The sequence below is a fragment of the Cervus elaphus genome, chromosome 33 (assembly GCF_910594005.1).
Source record: "Cervus elaphus chromosome 33, mCerEla1.1, whole genome shotgun sequence".
Classification (NCBI taxonomy): domain Eukaryota; kingdom Metazoa; phylum Chordata; class Mammalia; order Artiodactyla; family Cervidae; genus Cervus; species Cervus elaphus.
In genome coordinates, this window is record NC_057847.1 from 37594351 (window position 1) to 37614858 (window position 20508).

The 20508-nt window shown below is 36.1% G+C and overlaps 1 protein-coding gene across 6 annotated transcripts in view; it reads right to left on the reverse strand.

Moving 5' to 3' along the window:
• The window catches only part of SLC4A10 (solute carrier family 4 member 10), a 337954-nt gene extending 321608 nt beyond the window's left edge, over positions 1-16346 (reverse strand). For all 6 annotated transcript variants that reach the window (XM_043894685.1, XM_043894680.1, XM_043894684.1 and 3 more), the window contains exon 1: positions 16130-16346. In XM_043894685.1, coding sequence (XP_043750620.1) covers positions 16130-16177 — 48 coding nt within the window. In that variant the 5' untranslated portion in view covers positions 16178-16346. The remainder of the gene's footprint in view (positions 1-16129) is intronic.
• Between the last annotated feature and the right edge of the window lie 4162 nt (positions 16347-20508).

Genomic DNA, 20508 nt, shown 5'->3' on the forward strand with positions numbered 1-20508 from the left:
CAGTTATTTTATTTTGTTTTAAAGAGAATTTATAGATTAATACAGGATATCCATTTGTTCTCTTTCTTAGATTCTGTATTTATCTATTTGACACCCATTCATCATCAGACCAATTATGGTAACTCTATATATTTTCTTATTTTCTGTACTATTTGTACCATGGCATCTGGAACCTTACCGACTGAAGGAGAGACTGCTCCTTTGAGGCCTAGCCAAATTCTACAGAAAATTAAGGACTTGTCCCTAAACATGCCTTTCATATGCAAACCAACCAAACCCAAGTCTATACCTGCAACTTCCTCCTTGTTAAACTTACACAACCAAGCCAATATTTCTTCTGCCCTAAATCATCCTAGGACTAGGTAACCAGGCAACTAGAGATCACCCCGATAGACAAAGCCTGCCAGAAGTATTCAAACTGGACAGTTCTAAACTGGTTACCCTACCTTGCCATTCCGACAGAAACCCCAATAAAGGCCCTGGCCTCAACTTTTTCCTTGCTCTTGTCTTCTGCCACCTGACTAAAACCTGGGCTTCCACTTGACCTGGATGACCTGTCTATGGCCTGTAAGTATAATAAACGTGGTTTTCCTAAGCCTCTCCCATGTCTCTTCCACAACTGGCTGACCACTGTAAAAAATGACCTTATAAAAAAACATAGAACAAAACTCTTTTAGAGATAGCCGTGTCACTTGTAATCATATTGTTCCAGACACACACATGATTTGCCCTTATATATTTATTAATACTTGATCAACTGACACATAGTTTCAATCATATCTTTTGTTCAATATTGACAAATTTTGCAAAATAGTGCTCCTCCTGACCTTATTTTTTTTAATTTATTTTCTGTTCACTTTTTATACAGTGGCTCTCCAGAAAGTATTTATTATTCATAACTGAAATTTTGTACCTTTTGACCAACACCTCCCATTTCCCCTTCTCCCCAGATCCTGGTAACCACTCTCTTACTAACTGCTTCTATATGGCTATTTTAGATTCCACATATAAGTGAGATCATGCGGCATTTCTCTTTCTGTGTCTGGATTATTTCATTAGCATAATATCCTCCTCAATTGCTTCTGATTATTAAATTATTACCTTTGAAAATCAAATGGTCTCTAACTCTCATATGCTTAATCACTTATTGTGAAGCATTAGATGGATTAAGATCCATCCATACTTACCTTACTCTAACCTTACTGTCATTTCAAATTGTAGTACAAAAGTCCTCAAAATGTTTTGACAAATATATTTTTCTAGTTGTGTGTTTATTTTTCTTTGAAGAATACTGGATAGGGATGAAAAATTTTATTTTATTCAGCCTCTCCTGGCTGTACCTGACTGACCATCTCACAAAAAAACACAGAACACTGAAACTATTGACTTAAAAAGATCACTTTAATTATCTTTGAGTCTCATTTATTTGTACTGATCTTATTCTCCTTTTATCATAGATCATCTGCACAAAGACATCATGATCAAAGCAGTGCAAGATATTTCTTAAGGCCATGACTGGAACATTTCATGATAGCTCCCAGGGAGGTATTAATAGAATCCTTGCTGCATTTCTTAAAAGACAGTAAAGCTACTTCTTTACTCCTCCATTCTCACCCAATATAAGGGCTCCTATAATAGTAATTAATGTAAATTAATTAATTGAAATTTCAGATTCACTAAATAATATGAACTATTTATATATTAAGTTCAATTGCATTTTTTCAAGTGCTCTTGCTTCTTGCTTTCTATATATGCAGGTACTTTTAAGATAAATATAAACATCTGTTTATAAATTACTGAAACATCACCATCAAATTATTATTTTATGGAACAATCTGAGATTCAATAGACTTTTGAAGGCTTGCCATTCCTTCCTTCAAGATATTTTCTGAACCAAGAAAAACATCAGGAAAGTATATTTCTCAAGAAAAACTGATTCTAATGTCAAAAGTTTCAATGTAACCATGAAGTTAGGTGGTAAATATTTGGTCTATATGAAATCAAGAGCTATTGAGCTAACTAGATACTGTGAACTAACCAGATACTTTGCATCAAGACACATTATTCTGCAGAATCAAAGATACAAACCCTATTTTTTGTCCTATGCTAGACCATGCAATCATCTGCAAAGATGGGAGAAATTTATTTAGAGGAGACAGACTAGGAGTACTGAATTATATAGGCAAGAGAGATAGTTAAGGTTAAGGGTGTGAATGGAAGTGAAATAATGTCTTTAAATCATAAAAGCGGAACAAGCAAAATTATAAGCTACTAAAATTGAGTTCGTGTAAGGTTGATCTTTTTAAAGCTGGGTTCAAGGCTGACTCAATATGTTTTAAATGAATATACCAGGGTTAGAATTTCCTGAATTATGAGGAAAGCATCATTGATTTTTGAATGGACAAAATCAGACTTCACCAATTCTGCATTTTTGTCCTCATAAATATTTGAAAAAATATCTTTTATTACCTTACATTACAGAAATGGTCTGTACGAGATTCCAAGTATCTTTTATTAGACTAATACTGGTATCTAAGCTTCTAATACCAAGCTAAGAGAACTAATATTCAGAAATTATTATTATTAAGCTGTTATGATAACCATTTATAATGGATATTTATGTTAAAGACCTAAATAGAAAGTACTTTTTTACTAACAATTCCAAGACAAATGTGAAACAGTTATTGTTGTACAACTGTTACTAAATTACTTGATTTAAAAAAGATTAATCCTAATCCCAGTTTTTATGAACAAATTTTTTTCAAACCACTAATAAGATAAAAAGAATTATTAAATCAGAGAATTATGCTCAGAATCCAAATCATCATGTTTTATTTAAATAACAACATATAGGGAGGTCTAGAAATTTCACTTTTGTCAAGTTTGTCGTCAGTCAGGATCTTCAAGTACTTCTTCAACATGATTTTGATGACATGAAAGATCCTAGATGGCTCAAATAAAAATGATGGTCTCATCATCTTAAGGATCGATAAAACTGAAACCACGGTACATAAGAATCATCTTAACACAGCAAATAAAATCTGAGTGTCCATATCTACTCTATAAAGACTAATCCTCCAGGGGATCTTTCCGAGCCTGGGATCAAACCCGTGTCTCTTGTGTCTCCTGCACTAGCGGGCAGGTTCTTTACCACTAGCACTACCTGGGAAGCCCAATAAACAGTAAGGCTGAGGAAAATGACAAGACACTGAAAAGCCTTATTAATTGGACTGATCTCAACTTCATTCTTTTAAAAAAATTTTTTTAAATTATGTCTGTGGTTTTTGAGAAAGTAGAGGAACCATTTCATTCTATCAGACTGAAAATTCTCATGGCCAAAATGGTACCTAGTACAGATCTGTAATGACAGGCTTGAGGCTCATACCTTCACTGTACAAGGGAGCCATATACTAAACAGATGTTAGTAATTGACTTACGCAGCATTTCAGTAATACCTGAAGTAAGGTGAATAAACAGAGGCATTTTTCAAGTAGTTCAACGTTTCCTCTTATGAAGAAACCTACTTTATAGAAAAACACTACAGAAGAGTAGACAAAGTTGGAAATGGAATACCAAAGGGTATGTCGTTAAAAAGTTTACCAGGCAAGCTGTCAGTTTTTAAAACACTAGTGAAACGTCAAGTGAAGGTTAAACTGGTTATATAATCATTTCAGAAAAAAAAAAATTGGCAGTGTTTATAAATATCCTTAACACTTAGCCTAGTAACTCCTTAAAGAAATAGCTGATTCTGGGTCTGAGGCAGGGTAAATAAAAGATGACCCTGGAAAATCTTACGGTCCCAGGTACTACGGAAATGCTCAAAAAAGAATGGGAGCATGTTGAAAGGACCAAAGTCAGATGAAAGGAGTTCCTAATCTCCAAATATAAAACCATTTGAGCAACTAAATGAATTCTTAGAGTACTGGGTTATGGCCCATAAAATAAAATAAATATCTTCGTGTTGTTTAATCACTAAGTCATATCTGACTCTTGTGACTCCATGGACTACAGACTGCAAGATTCCTCTGTCCATGGGATTTCCCAGGGAAGACTATTGGAGTGAGTTGCCATTTAAGCAATTAAATAAATAAATAAACGGAGGAAAGGTGAAAGCTATTCCTTACAGGAAAAAAATTCTAATTTCCAAATGCAGAAACAATGAGAGAAATAGCAAATCACTATTAAACAAATAAATAAACTAATAAATAGGTAATAAGGAGGAAATAGTCACTGATGAATGCTAAAATTAGTAGGCAAAAGTTTGAAGAGAAGCAAGATATTTGCATAGTCTCAAAGTATCTCCCCAAAGATATTATTACAAAGGCAAATTTTTAAATTTACAGTGGAAAATCCAACCAACACTTCTATAACCAAGGTTAATATCCCTAGAAATAAGACATCATCTATCCCCTGACACTGAGATGAGTTCATTTCATTTCAGTGATATTAACCAAAAAAATATGCATGACCTCAGGATAATTAGGAGAACTGCAGACAAGCACAAACTGAGAGATAATCTACAAAAAAAATCTGTATACCTCAAGAGTCTCAAAGTTATGAAAGACAAGGGAAGACAGTACCTCACAAATTGGAGATGATTAGAGACATGATATCTAAACACAAAATGGAATCCTGGAACAGAAAAAGGATATTAGTGGAAAAACTGGTGATATGCTAATAAACACTTGGTTTAGTTAATAGAATTGTCCCAATGTTAATTTTCTGGATTCAATAACTGTAGCTATGTAAGGTATTAGCATGGCAACATAGATGAAAGGTATTCAGGAACTCTTTGCACTGTTTTTGCAATTATTCTTTAGGTATAAAATAATCTCAAAATAAAGAGCTAAAAAATAGTAAAACGAATGTTTTCTTTTGTATTTATTTTTCTATGCTTTCTAAGCTACCCTAAAATATATTAATTTTATAATTAGGAAAAATATATTTTATTATACTTCCAAGAGTATATTACTGGCACACATCTTATTACTGTCAAATGAATAAAGTTATTTTATAAGCATTATTAAATCACTGATTGAATGAATTGTGCATATTAGGTGTAAAAATCTTCAATATAATTATTTTCAAAGGGAAAAAATTAGCTAATAACAACAATAATCACTATTATCTTTGTCATTACTCCAAAAAAGTATAACATATATACAAATATATATACATGGGAACATAATATGAGTGCATAATATTTATGCATGCAAATATATATGTATGGGTACACAATTATGTATGTAATATGTACATAATTCATTTATTCTCACAAGCCCATGAGACAGATGCTATTATTGTTATCATCCCTATTTTATAGATAAGTAAAGGGAGGCTTTGAACCACTAGGCAACTTGCCAATGCTGTCATACCTACAAATTAGAACATTTAGAACTGTCTGTCTTCAGAGTTTCAGTTCTTGACAGTTAATGTCTACTTGTGTCACTGCCTAATAACCCATGAGACATTTAAGGACTTTCCTGCACTTAGCTTTGTGAAAGCACCACAAAAGTATCTAAAGTAGACTCTACTTTTAAGAACCTACCCTCTAATTGAGGAAACAAGTTACATGTATGTGTATTCATATATAAGTAAAAATAGTTTTCCATACAGATAGAAACTGCAAAGTGATATGTAATATGTACTAAATGCTAAACAAGTAAAACAAGCAGTAAGAACTTAATTTTCTAATCCATTATGACTTATTTTAAAAAACAGCTCTATTTTATTGCAAACATTTGTCTTCTCCTATTCATTCCACAGGAAAAATAATTCAAAGAATCTTTTTTTTAATTTTGTTTAGGTAAAGATTCCCAAGCTTCCATATTCATAAAGATCACCTGGAGAGTTCTTTAAATTCCTTGTTTACTGGCATCATCCCTTTGATATTCTAAGCCTATAGGCTTGAATAAGGCCCAGAACTTGCATTTTTAATGAGTCCTCCTGATGATTCTGATGCAAGTGGTCTTTGAGTTTAAGGTTTTCAATAATCCTTTTGTTTAGCAGAAAAAAATACCAAAATTTTATATCTACCAGAAGTACTCTGTAGGATTACATAAAAATCAGATTTTTGGACAGGCATTATACTGTGAAGTTATTTGTTAATAAAACAAAGTGTACAGTATGCACTCAAATTACAATCATATTATATATTAGGTTTATATCTTGCTGTCTATATTTCTTTTTCATTTTTTAACCATATTCTTGTTTCCAAGCAAACCAAAAAGAGTTTGAACAAGCTTATTACCAGAGCAGCATAAATATCAACAAAAAAATCACCATTGTATTTATGCCCATTGTACTTATGAAAGAAGCAGTACAAATATAACAATAATCAAATATGCTTCATAAACAAAGCTATGTTTTATAGTAGTTGTCATATATCTAACTACTTTTTATGGCATTTGCTTTCTGGAATTTGATTAGGTCATCATCTTTGATATCAAACCCTCATGTGTCAAAAAGGGGGAAAAAGCCATTAGGAAGCAATAGCAATCTCTAATTAATTTTGGTTCCTCAGGATAAGCAAGAAGCAGAAGTACAAATAAATACTGGAGGCACTGCAGCAACCTAACACATTCAATATGGAATGGGAAAATTCTTTAAAAACTTGCTTATTAGATTTTTAGAGCACAATTTTCATGATGAATGAGCAAGTTTTGATGATACTGATAATATAAGGTCTTTATCATTAAATCAAAACCATACAGAATCCTTGGCTACAATACATTCTCACTCTATCCCACTGAGTCCATATATTAAACTCCATTTAGGCCCTCTGAGAAAACCTCTGGAGTTCTGAACTATTTGGAATTGGGTCTAAGCTTAATATAGAAACTTCTGTACAAATGGCACCTCAGGAATTTTTATGTCATCCTTGATACAGTGCATAAAAATTCTCACAGGACAAAACTAGGAAACACTGCCACAAGAAATTAAAGATCTAAAAACTGTAGAGACAGTTCACATACACATTTGGAAGACTCAATATTGTCAAGATAGCAATTTTCAAATCAATCTATAAATTCAAAGCAATCCCTATTAAGACTCTTGCAGGCTTTTCATAGCAATCAACAAGCAGGCCCTAAAATTTATATGGAAATGTAAAGTATCTAGAATAGCCAAAACAACTTAGAAAAAGAACAAAAGTGAAAGATACATACCACTTGATTTTAAATATTATTAGAAAACTTCAATAATCAGACAGTGGTATTAAGGTGAAGATATGCAAAGGAAATGGCAATCCACTCCAGTACTCTTGTCTGGAAAATTCCATGGACAGAGGAGCCTGGTAGGCTACAGTCCATGGGGTCGCAAAGAGTCGGACACGACTAGGCAACTTCACTTCACTTATGCATGTACATCAACAGAACAGACAGAGTCCTAAAAACAACCTTATTACCGATTTAATTTCAACAAAGCTGCCAAGAAAATTCAATGGAGAAAGGTGGTGTTTTCAACAAACGATGCTGGGGAAATTGGATATCTATTTAAAAAAAAAAAGCAAAAACAAAAAATAACAACTTTTATCTCATACCATACAAAAAAATTAACTCAGAATGGATATTTTTTTAAAAAGTTGGTAAAAGTGTGGAAAAACCAAAACTGTAAAATGGCACAACCTTAATGAAATATAGTCTGGAAATTTCTTTAAACATTAACTATAACCCTACCATTCAGTAACATAGTATTTTATGAAGCTAGACCAACAATGACCCTAAAAATATTAGTAAAACAAAGTGATCTTTAATGGAAAAAAGTAGCTTCTCAGAAATTTAGCTGCTTTGATGTTCCTTATGTTAAAGTTTAAAGAGTATCAGGAGAAATTTAGAAAGGTGATTTAGATAAGAAATAACAATTTGACCCAAGTTAAATAGTTCTCTTCCTCTCTTATATATTGTATGTGACATATACTTTCTTAACTCAGCTTTGAATATATATTTCAAAAGATCTCTAATAAATAGTTTGCTGAAACAATGGCCAACCTCAACATTATTTTCACAAAGAGAACAAATTTTATGGTAGAGACTGGGTGTGTGTGTACGCATGAAGTTAATTTTAATTTTTGTGAGTATTTTATTTGCCCTTTCATTGATTTGTATAAATATGAATAATACAAGCATTGTTAAATCAACCTTCTCCCTGTTAGTGATAATGAGTACACAATAACTTAATTATTTTGCAATTTTCTTACATAAAATTGACCATTTTGCCATGTACAATTCAGTGGTGTCCAGTATTCCACAATGATGTGCAACCATCACCACTAACTACTTCCAGAACACTCCCATCACTCCAAAAAGAAACCCCAGAGCTGTTAGTTCTCAGTTCTCTGCTACAACCCAAACCCTGGAAAACATTAATCCACTTTAGTCTCTAAGAATGTGCCTATTACAGACATTTCAATAAATGGAATCCTGCAACATGCAACCTACAATGCCTTACAGTTTATAGTACCTTGTTTCATCAGTTCAGTTCAGTTCAGTCGCTCAGTCATGTCCGACTCTTTGCGACCCCATTAACCACAGCACGCCAGGCCTCCCTGTCCATAGCCAACTGCCAGAGTCCACTCAAACCCATGTCCATGAGTCGGTGATGCCATCCAAACATCTAATCCTCTGTCGTCACCTTCTCCTCCTGCCCTCAATCTTTCCCAGCATCAGGGTCTTTTCAAATGAGTCAGTTCTTCGCATCATGTGGCCAAAGTATTGGAGTTTCAGCTTCAACATCAGTGCTTCCAATGACCACCCAGGACTGATCTCCTTTAGGATGGACTGGTTGGATCTCCTTGCAGTCCAAGGGACTCTCAAGAGTCTTCTCCAACACCACAGTTCAAAAGCATAATTCTTTGGTGCTCAGCTTTCTTTATAGTCCAACTCCCACATCCATACATGACCACTGGAAAAACCATAGCCTTGACTAGACGGACCTTTGTTGGCAAAGTAATGTCTCTGCTTCTTAATATGCTGTCTAGGTTGGTCATAGCTTTTCTTCCAAGGAGCAGGCGTCTTTTAATTTCATGGCTGCGGTCACCATCTGCAGTGATTTTGGAGCCCAGAAAAATAAAGTCTGACATTGTTTCCCCATCTATTTGCCATGAAGTGATGGGACCGGATGCCATGATCTTAGTTTTCTGAATGTTGAGCTTTAAGCCAACTTTTTCACTCTCCTCTTTCACTTTCACCAAAAGACTCTTTAGTTCTTCTTCACTTTCTGCTAGTGTCATCTGGGTGGTGTCATCTGCATATCTGAGGTTATTGATATTTCTCCTGGCAATCTTGATTCCAGCTTGTGCTTCTTCTAGCCCAGCGTTTCTCATGATGTACTCTGCATATAAGTTAAATAAGCAGGGTGACAATATGCAGCCTTGACGTACTCCTTTTCCTATTTGGAACCAGTCTGTTGTTCCAACTGTTCTAACTTTTCCTATTTGGAACCAGTCTGTTGTTCCAAATGTTCTAACTGTTGCTTCCTGACCCACATACAGGTTTCTCAAGAGGCAGATCACGTGGTCTGGGATTCCCATCTCTTTCAGAATTTTCCACAGTTTATTGTGATCCACACAGTCAAAGGCTTTAGCATAGTCAATACTTGAAACTCTCTTGCTTTTTGGATGATCCAGCGGATGTTGGCAATTTGATCTCTGGTTCCTCTGCCTTTTCTAAAACTAGCTTGAACATCTGGAAGTTCACGGTTCACATACTGCTGAAGCCTGGCTTGGAGGATTTTGAGCATTACTTTACTAGCATGTGAGATGAGTGCAATTTATTTTTAATTGGCCTTAATTTAAAAGAATTGAATGAATTTTTAGTTAGATGCAATATTTTTGAATCCTAGCTCAGTTTTTAGCTATGTGAATCTGGGTAATTTATTCAATCTGTTTCAGCATCAGTTTCTCATCTGTCAGGGCTAGATAACATTAGCAACCTATCAAGAGAAACATAAAGACTAGAGATGTTTATGCTTAGCACAAGCCTGAGACAATACCTATTAATATTATTACTTCACAAAGATTGTCTAATTATCATCATCATTTCAATTCAGTACTCATTTGTTTATGCTAGGACAGTGGAAAGAATGATGAACTGGGAGTCAAGAAATGGGAACTCTAGACCAACCTCTGCCATTAACTAGTATAAGTGCCTGCCCTTAAATACATGTCCTTATCTCCCTGATGTTCAGCTTCATCTGTAAATTAAGAAGTTAGTTCAAAATTCTAGTCTCCAATTGATTGCTACAGTCCTTTTCTGACCAAAACATATCTTATTTCAAACAGTAAATGCATTATATATTAGTTATTCCCTTTTTCTAAATAAGAGCAATAAATCTCAAGGAGTATCTGAGACAATTCTTTAAACAGAAGGATATACTATAACTTTAATTTACATTTATCTAAAAATAAATAAGATGTAACTAATGTTTACTACATAGATTGAGAGTAGTACCTTCACAAAAAGCCAAATGATTAAGTGGCATGTATCCTATGAGATATGAGAAGGGAAGAGTGGAATTTTCTCTGCATAGAAAATAGGTTGAGAATGGCACCCACATGTCTCCATTCACTTGAAGCATCTTATAATGCACTGCAGTCTATACCCAGTTTAGACTTCTGAAATAACCATCATCCCAAGCTTAGAAAGAAATGACACATTGGAAGTATGATTATTTTTCTGCCAGGCTTTCTTGACTATTTGAGTTCTAGATGAAGGTTCAGATATTTTGTAATCCTCCATCATAACTATCCCACTTCCTTATCTGATTGCAATATTTTCAACATAAAATTGGTACTTGCAGGCTTTTAGATTCTATCATTCATTAGTACTCAAGAAGCAACATTTAGAACCAGACATGGAACAAAAGACTGGTTCAAACTGGGGAAAGGAATACATAAAGGCTGTATTACTGTTACTCCGCTTATTTAACTTATATGCAGAGTACATCATACAAAATGTCAGGCTGAATGAAGCACAAGCTGGAATCAAGATTGCTGGGAGAAATATCAGTGACCTCAGATATGCAGATGACACTACCCTTTTGGCAGAAAGCAAAGAGGAACTAAAGAGCCTCTTGAGGAAGGTGAAAGAGGACGGTGAAAAAGCTGGCTTAAAACTCAACTTTCAAAAAATGAAGATGATGGCATTTGGTCCCATCACTTCATGGCAAATAGATGGGGAAACAATAGAAACAATAACAGACTTTATTTTCTTGGGCTCCAAAATCACTGCAGATGTGACTGCAGCCATGAAATTAAAAGATGCTTGCTCCTTGGAAGAAAAGCTATGACAAACCTAGACAGCATATTAAAAAGCAGAGACATTATTTTGCCAACAAAGGTCCATATAGTCAAAGCTATACTTTTTCCAGTAGTCATGTATGAATGTGAGAGTTGGACCATAAAGATAGCTGAGCGCCAAAGAATTGATGCTTTCGCATTATGGTGTTGAAGACTCTTCAGAGTCTCTTAGACTGCAAGGAGATCTAACCAGTGAATCCTAAAGCAAATCAACTGTGAATATTCATTGGAAGGACTGCTTCTGAAGCTAAAGCTCCAATACTTTGGCCAGCTGATGCAAAGAACTGACTCATTGGAAAAGACTCTGATGCTGGGAAAGATTGAAGGCAGGAGAAGGGGACGACAGAGGATGAGATGGTTGAATGGCATCACCAACTCGATGGACATTAGTTTGAGCAAGCTCCAGGAGATGGTGAAGGATAAGGAAGCCTGCCATGCTGTAGTCCATGGGGTCTCAAAGAGCTGGACACAACTGAGTGACTGACCAACAAGAATTCATTACTACCTTAGCATCCTGTACATATAATTTATTTCTGTTTTCACTCACCATGAGAGTCATGAGAGTGAAAATTCTTATAATAAAATTAATTTCTTATACTGTATTTCTTGCTTCCTATGTATTAGCATGTGTAATGAGTACATTTTCTTTAAATTCATATAATCTAAATTATAACAAAATAGAAATATCAATATAACTTAGTCAACCTAAGTTGCTCTTTTTGTTACTTTGACATTTAAGTTCCATTTTTCTTTTCCTTAAGATAACAATATAAAATGTTTTCATAATATTTTTTCACAAATAAAACAATTCAATAAACTGGGTCATTTGGAAATCTGGAATTAGTATTCTAAATGGTACTAAACTCTACCATCTATGCTATACTACATTACCTTTAAAAAAAGCAACCTTTATTCTAGCGGCATAACTCAAGAAAGTTTTGTAAGTAAGTTTAACTTAAAATAAGTTCCTTTCGGGACATCTGAATTTTAGAAGGGATCTAACATGGACCACTACATATCATCGAAGATTAAAGGTATAAAATAGAAATATTTGTTATAAAAAGATTCACCTAGAAGCCTCCTCCGTAGCCTATAAAGATTATCCAATTATTTACCCCTAAAACAAATTCAGCACTGTCAATAGAAAACTGAAAGTGATGTGCAATAAACTGGTTCATACTTTTTTTTTGTTCATACTTTTAAAAGATTAATTCCATCCTCTAAAGTAATGCCACTGTCATCACTATTACATAGAGTTTCTATATACACCCATATCAAAGAGCTTACAACTATGATTAAATATTTGAAGACAAAACAGCAGTTTCTCAAAAAGTTAGATGGAGTCCTATCTCTACTCTAGATTAGCTAGACTGTGAGGTCCATGCGCACAGGGCATCTGTCTGTCTTGTTCATTGCTTTACCCTTAGCACCAAGAACACGTATGGCTAATAGTAGGCATTTAATGGGCTTCCCTGGTAACTCAGCTGATAATAAATCCACCTGCAATGCAGGAGACCTGGGTTCGACCCCTGGGTTGGGAAGACCCCCTGGAGGAGGGCCCGGCAACCCACTCCAGTATTCTTGCCTGGAGAATCCTCAAGGACAGAGGAGCCTGGTGGGCTAGAGTCCACGGGGTCACAAAGAGTCGGATATGACTGAGCAACTCAGCACAGCATACGGGCATTTAACAAGTTAATGAATCTTCTGAACCTGATTTTGTTCTATTGCTTCACACATAACAGTCAGGTGCTATGAAAACCAGACTCAATTCTGAGCCTATTAGAGTTGAATGTCCTAACCTTAGGGTGTCTAGGGCCTACAAATGCAACAATGCCTAGTGCAACAAAAGAAAATAATCTCTGACACTCCCTTGGAAGGACTAAGCAAAAAGCGGACAGGCAGAGCCTCCTTCACACAAAGTCTGAAGATGTACTTTATATATACTAAATTAAAGTTGGAGGTTTAAGAAGAATATATTCTACCCTTTCACTTAAGTCAGAATTAATATATTCACTCATTTGGCATTCTTATCCATTCTTATTGTTTTTCTTTCTCTCTTACTTCTCTACCTACCTCTGATTGCTTCTTTCCCATATCTAATCTTGGCTTTTAATGCTTTTCTAAACGGCTTCCCAACCATACTGCAAAGTTTCCATAGCTTCCGCCTCCTCTGTACAGTGTTTTCCAGTGTTCCATTTCCCCACTTTTCCTCCTGAGCAGACAGTACTGATAAGCCATCTTTCATAAAAGCCTTAAACCTAGAATTTATCTCATCTATACTTCCATCAACAATGATAATAGCAGATTTTATTTAGAACTAAATGCCAACCATTTCACATAGATTATTTCATTTGCTCAACACAAAACAGAAAAGTACCATCACCTTCCCATTTTTCAGTTGACAAAACTAAGACTTAAATCAGTCTTCCAAGATTACATAGCATGTAAATAGCAGTGCTGGAACCTGTAAGACTGTGTTTTAAAATACTATGTCATACTGCCTCTCACATAATTATTTGCAAAGTCATCTGATTAATTTTCTAAAACAGAGCCCCAAACTATTTCTTCCTTTTTCTTCCAAATATAAAAACTCCAGCCCAGCGTCCGACTATTATAGGTCTGGTTAATAATATAATATTTTTTTAAAGAAGCTTTATTTTCTGAACTAGCTTTAAAAGACCTATATTCTAGTTCTGGTTTCATCACTATATGACCTTAAACATGTTTTTCAAACTACCTGTGTCTTCATTCCTTATATGTAAAATTAAGACAGTAAAATCTGCTTTACTCAACATGATTACTTGAGGCGGGGAGGTCATAAAAGCAATTGAAGAGGTTGAAAATACTATACAGATATAAAAGTAGGCCAATAATTCAACAAGATTTCTAGCCTCTCATGCTTATTTTCCTTGTAATGAACTGCTAAGATGATTCTCTCTTGCTATTAACTTTTGTTAACAATTTTATGCTGGGCATAATCCATGTGAAATGCACTTTCAACTCTTCAAAAATGTCCACCCAACTTACTGCAGACCTTTTCTAGCCAAACTTGTATTTTCTCCACTCTTTTAAGTCACAAACTGTTTGTCCATCTAGCCCAATAATGTCATCATCTTCTAAATTTTTCCAGTTAATCCTCATTTGGTCCTAAACCCTTTAAATATTTCCTACCTGGGACAATTCATACACCACATCAAACTGACTTCAGCCTGCTTTTCTAGGACAACTTCCAAACCCCTTCTCCATTAAAAAAAAAAAAAAACGTTCTTCCCCTATATCCTAATCTTCCTTAAATCTCCATTCCCCAATTCCTGTGTTTGGTTCCTCTCTCACACACAGGGTACAATTATTCTCTGACATTCTTGATACCCTTTAATCTGAATATCCACAGATTCCTAATTTATGTATCTATTCAAGTTTGGAAATACAGATAAACCTTTTAGTCTCATTTTTGTAAAATAACTCCACTTTGATCTGTAAAGAAATATCTCTATTTTTAAGCAGGCAGGCTAATTGGCAAGCTTTTCTTTTTTCCCCCTCTTTGACACTTCCCCTGCCTTTCATCTAGGCTCCATTCTTAGTGGTGACCCCTGCATTATTCTCATCTCCCAGCTCCCTCCCTGCCCAAGACTGGCGTCCTGAGGAGAACTGGGCATGCTCAGTAGCCACAGCCAATTCCGGGATGCAAACTGGAATCTTTTGCAGATTTTGAGCCCGGCAGGAGAGGTAAGGCCCTAAAAATACTGTGGCCCAGAATTTACTCACTCCCTCTGGGGAATTATTTGATTGAAAGATATGTTCAAAGACTAGGAACAGGTTCAGAAATGGACAGCTTGCTGCCAGTCCCAAGTCTGCAAGGTGGGTCACCAACCTGAGTAACAGAGCTGAGAACAGCCCCTCGGCCTGGTTTGGTGCAGGGAGGAGATTTCTGCTGCCCTGAGCCGTGATAGCGCTGATAGATGGCTGGAAGCTTGCGCGTGGCATCTCTGTTGCCTCAAGAAAATAGTATTGTTTGTTTTCATTTTCTTTTTTTCCCTTGAACACAGCAACATCAGCTGCTCTAGAATGAAAAAGGATGTTGCCTGAAGAACTAAAAGTCTGTGAGCCAGCCAAAGATTGTGGAGAAGAGAGGCAAATCAACTACTCACCCAGGAATCAGATCCAGGGAGGCAGCCTGTGACCTAGAGATAAACAGGCTATTTCTAAATGACAGCTCAGGGGCATTTCAGATCTTCAAAACTGGATCGTGTGCCTGACCCCCAACATGCATACCTTCTTTGTATGTGAACCATGACACATTTCCCTTTGAGAGAACTGACAACACACACACACACACACATGATCCTTCTGTTTTCCTTTTCCCTCGTTTCTGCAGAGACTAAATCTCTAGAGCTATAACAGCAGCGGATTCCCTCACCTCACTGGCAGGGGGAGGAGGCATGGGGAGGAAATTTATCACAGAGGAAAAATGATTAAAAGAGGGCTTCTTTGCAGGGGCTTGACTGCACAGCTTAACAGAGAGACAGGCAGTAACAGACAGGGAAAGAGATACACAGCTGCCCCTGCTGCTAAACCTAGCCATCTCTTCAAACAGCAGCAAACATGAGACATTTCATCACTGTCGTGCATCCATATTGAGAAGGGGGAAAAAAAATCATGTGCTTCGTATTATGCATTTCAGTCACCCGAGATGGGAGGAGACCCCTGTCCATATGTCGTGGGAGCTATCTACCACCCCAAAAGTACACTCGCTGAACCTAGCTTGCAGACCGCTTGCCTGCCAGGCTTTGCTGCAAACGCTGTTAATCTAGGTGACAGCAGGTTGTCTCTTACCGTGGGCAGCAGCGGCTCCATTTGGGCTCCCTGGTCTTTAATCTCCATGTTCTGTAACGCCTCTGGAATCAGCACCTTCTCTGCGCTGTCTTCAGTGTCTTACACTCAGCCCGGCACTCGCTCTGCTTAGTATTCGGATCAGGTAGCTCTGAAGCAGGAGGCAATTGCACACTCCAACTCACCAGAGTCACATGGCTCCTACTCACTCGGGCTGCTAGCCAGGTTTTGCACTGAATGCCTTGGATTCCTGGGCCGGTAAGAGAGATTTCCCCAGCCCGGTATCACTGCCCACACCTGGCTACTGGTATAAAGTACAGTCTGCAATGCTGCAAGTCTGATGGACATTAAGACACTCACATAAGATGCTAACTTCTTATACAGATGAGTCCAAGGTGGACTCCAATCAGCTCAGCCAGATTTTGACACTTTGAACCAATTCACTTTATTCCCAGAAACCGACAGGAGACAAAATTCAAACAAGATGATACTAACAAGGTCCTTGGTATTCTGCTCTGAATACCTGGGGTCACTAAAAACAGATAAGATGACATCAAAATTGATCTCTTAGTGAAACTAAATTATGTACTAACAAAAAAAAATCAGCATTTTAGGTCATTGTTGACTTAGTAAGAATTTGGCAGACAAATACTTTCAATATTTTAATTGTGAAAACCTTAGATATCACACATTGTTACAAATAAAATATCTTTCTATTATTTTCCAACAAAAATAACAGGGAAAGAATGTATTTTTGAGTAACTAGTAATTATCAAAGATTATAATTGTATAATATTGAGAAGTATAGGACAAAATACAATTATTGGAGGACAACTGCTCTACAATATTGTGTTAGCCTCTGCCATATATCAACACGAATCAGCCACAGGTATACACATGTCCCTTCCCAGCTGAACCTCCCTCCCCTCTCCCACCCCGTGTATTTTGGTATCATTGCTCCAAGAGAAGCAATGATGAAGATACCAAAGAACTTTGAAAAGAATGAATCTAAACCAAAGTAGCCCAAGAACACACCCTTTTGCTTTACAAGTCTCAGCGAAAGAGGGGCGGGGGACTCTCCAACTAATACATGGAAGAAAAAAAAGTTCAAGAAGCTCTTCTGTAGGAAAAAAGGTTGATACTGTTTTTTGAGTGACTATACATATTTCCTAAAGTAATGAAGTCATATATCAGTGGACCCCAGATTGAGTAGGAGGTTACAAATGAAGAAAGGTTAAAAGATAATGACAAAATTATTAAGATAGTTTATTTTAAATAAGAAAAATTTCACCAGATTTTAAAAACTCTTCATCAGCAGGACTGAATATTAATTATCTTCTGCAACACACAAAAATTTTCCACAATGCTCATCATAGGTGGAATTATACATAATGTATCTATTTTCCTTCTTAATACAATTTTTATAATATAAACTATTATTTTATGATAAGAAAACATTTTATTCTTAAGCCATAATGATTAATATATTTGAGTAGCAACTTGGTGTACAGCACATTGAGATGAAACCAAGGATTTAAATAATAAGATGTCTGATTAAGAATTTGCTAATCTAGGGCTAAACTAGATTTTCTTTTTTTTTTTAATTTTTTGTTTTGTACTGGGGTATAGCCGATTAACAAACAATGTTGTGATAGTTTCAGGTGAACAATGAAGGGACTCAGCCATTTTATATATGCATCCATTCTCTCCTAAACTTCCCTCCCATCCAGGCTGCCACAAAATATTGGGCAGAGTTCAATGTGCTATAGAGTAGGTCCTTGTTGGTTATCCATTTAAAATATAGTAGTGTGTAAATGTCCACCCAAACTCCCTAACTATACCTTCCCCCATCCTTTCCTCTGGTAACCATAAATTCTGAACTTGACTTTCTACCATGAACTGACAAATAAAAGCTCCCTTCTTACTCAAATGACCATAACAGATAATCACACACAACTGATTAGAAGAAAAATAACTTCTATTTAGAACAATTATTTCTATATCATTAAGAAACCCTAAGTCACCCAGTTTATATTTCTTAAAAACAGAATTTAAATATAACTAGGAAAAATTCTGAACTCTTTTATTCCAAGAGTCAAAATAAAAAATAAAACAGTATTTTAAGTTATTTTTAATCAATATTTTCCTACAATGTGTGTTATTAAACCATATAGGTATTTTGCTGAAACAATCATTTCTTAAATGCTTACGTATGCTAGAACAAAGGTCCATCTGGTCAAGGCTATGGTTTTTCCAGTGGTCATGTATGGATGTGAGAGTTGGGCTGTGAAGAAAGCTGAGCACCGAAGAATTGATGCTTTTGAACTATGGTGTTAGAGAAGACTCTTGAGAGTCCCATGGACTCCAAGGAGATCCAACCAGTCCATCCTAAAGGAGATTAGTCCTGGGTGTTCATTGAAGGACTGATGCTGAAGCCGAAACTCCAAAACTTTAGCCACCTCATGCAAAGAGTTGACTCATTGCAAAAGACCCTGATTCTGGGAGGGGTTGGGGGCAGGAGGAGAAGGGGACGACAGAGGATGAGATGGCTGGATGGCATCACCGACTCAATGGGCATGAGTTTGAGTAAACTCTGGGAGTTGGTGATGGACAGGGAGGCCTGGCGTGCTGCGATTCATGGGGTCGCAAAGAGTCAGACACGACTGAGTGACTGAACTGAACTGAACTGATGCTAGAGCTACTATTTCTACCAGTAAAAGACTTCTAATTTTGACAGCAGATGTTAGACTTCTAAAGACCAAAAAAGCCCATGTATCTAAAGGTCTCTGATCCAAGAGGTTGAATGCTAGCCTAGTAAAAACAAAGTGGAGAAAGATAAAGTAATCCTCATTTAATCTACTAGCTTTGTCTTCAACTTCAGGCTTTAAAATTAAGGTTCATAACCTGAGAGAATATATCCAGATATTAAACAAGTTCCAATGAAGGAGGTAAGTATTGATAATTTCTGGGAATAAAATAGTCGCTAGGTAGTAGAATTTTTACCGGCAAAACCATCCAATTTAACAGACAGGCTTGTCTGTGGCCATCCACCCTGAATGTACCTGAACACTTCTGATCTCAGAAGCTAAGCAGGGTCAGGCCTGGTTAGTACTTGGATGGGAGTAATAGATAATGCTCTTAGAGATCAACTTCTCCATTGATTCTCAAACTCAGGAGGTAAAGGGAACAGAAGGCAGGGAAGAGGAAATCCAAATTGCATGAGCTGCTTTTTTTTCCAACTACATAATGTCCGCCTTGGAGATTCTGCTCTGTTCTTACTGGAGACGAGAAGATGAAGTAACTGGTAATACTCCCCGGTTAACTCATGCTTTTCCAATTCCAGAGCTCTTTACACTATAGTCAAGTTTCCTTGGATCCTAGATTGTTAAAAATGCATTCCTATTTAGCCTGTTCTCATTTGGAAATCCAATAAGATTATATTAGAACATTTTGACAGTTTCAAACACCAGATTAAATACTGCAAGACTGAATTTGTCCAACAAACTGAATGTTTCAGACACTCTACTGGAATGAGACAATAATCAGATTTGCATTCAGTCAGTCCTACTATGTGCAAGGCACTGTGCTACTGAAGCTATTTCTTATCAGACCCAGCAATATTAAAGTGGAATTTTCCTCTCTGATGAATGAAATAAAGCAGTGATCGGCCACAGGCCAACCACACAAACAGAGAGGAATTACAGAAGCACTAACACAAGAGCCCCTTTCCTCTCTAGCTGCTCACGTCGTGGCCAGTAGGAAAGGAACAAAACACCATGGTGTCTTCCTTCCTGATTTGTCCCGCATCATGGGATTCTTGCTGACCTCCATTTTTTATTAATTCCCCAAGTATACAAGTCAGCATGCATCCAGTATCCTTTCAGTACCTACTTCCTTTTGCTATTTTAAGCCCTGGGGGTTAAGATATGCACATTAATGCAATGTTTATCTTAGAAAAGAAGCCATCTAATAGTATTTGTGTTTGAAGAAGACACTGGATTCTAAAGAGTACTGCCAACACTAGTCTTTCAAGAGAATACCTTTTCAGTTCTGTTAATATTAGGTTTCTGGTTTAGACTTCAAAGTCCTTTGCTTCATCTCTTTTTTGTATCTGAACTTTAGGTAGGCAACAAGACCAGAAATATATTCCGAATACTAATACTATATTGGTGATTATATTACTAGTTTAATATTAATATTTCAAAAACTGTTTTTCACATGTGTAAAAGTATCATAGCACTGCTTATATCTTTTACTTATTTTTATCCCTTTGTACTTCTATCTTTTGGAACCTGTACAAATGTTCTGAACAACTAAAACATTATGTAGATCTGGCTGATTTACCAATCCAAAAGTACTTAGTTAAATTTAACAAACTCAAG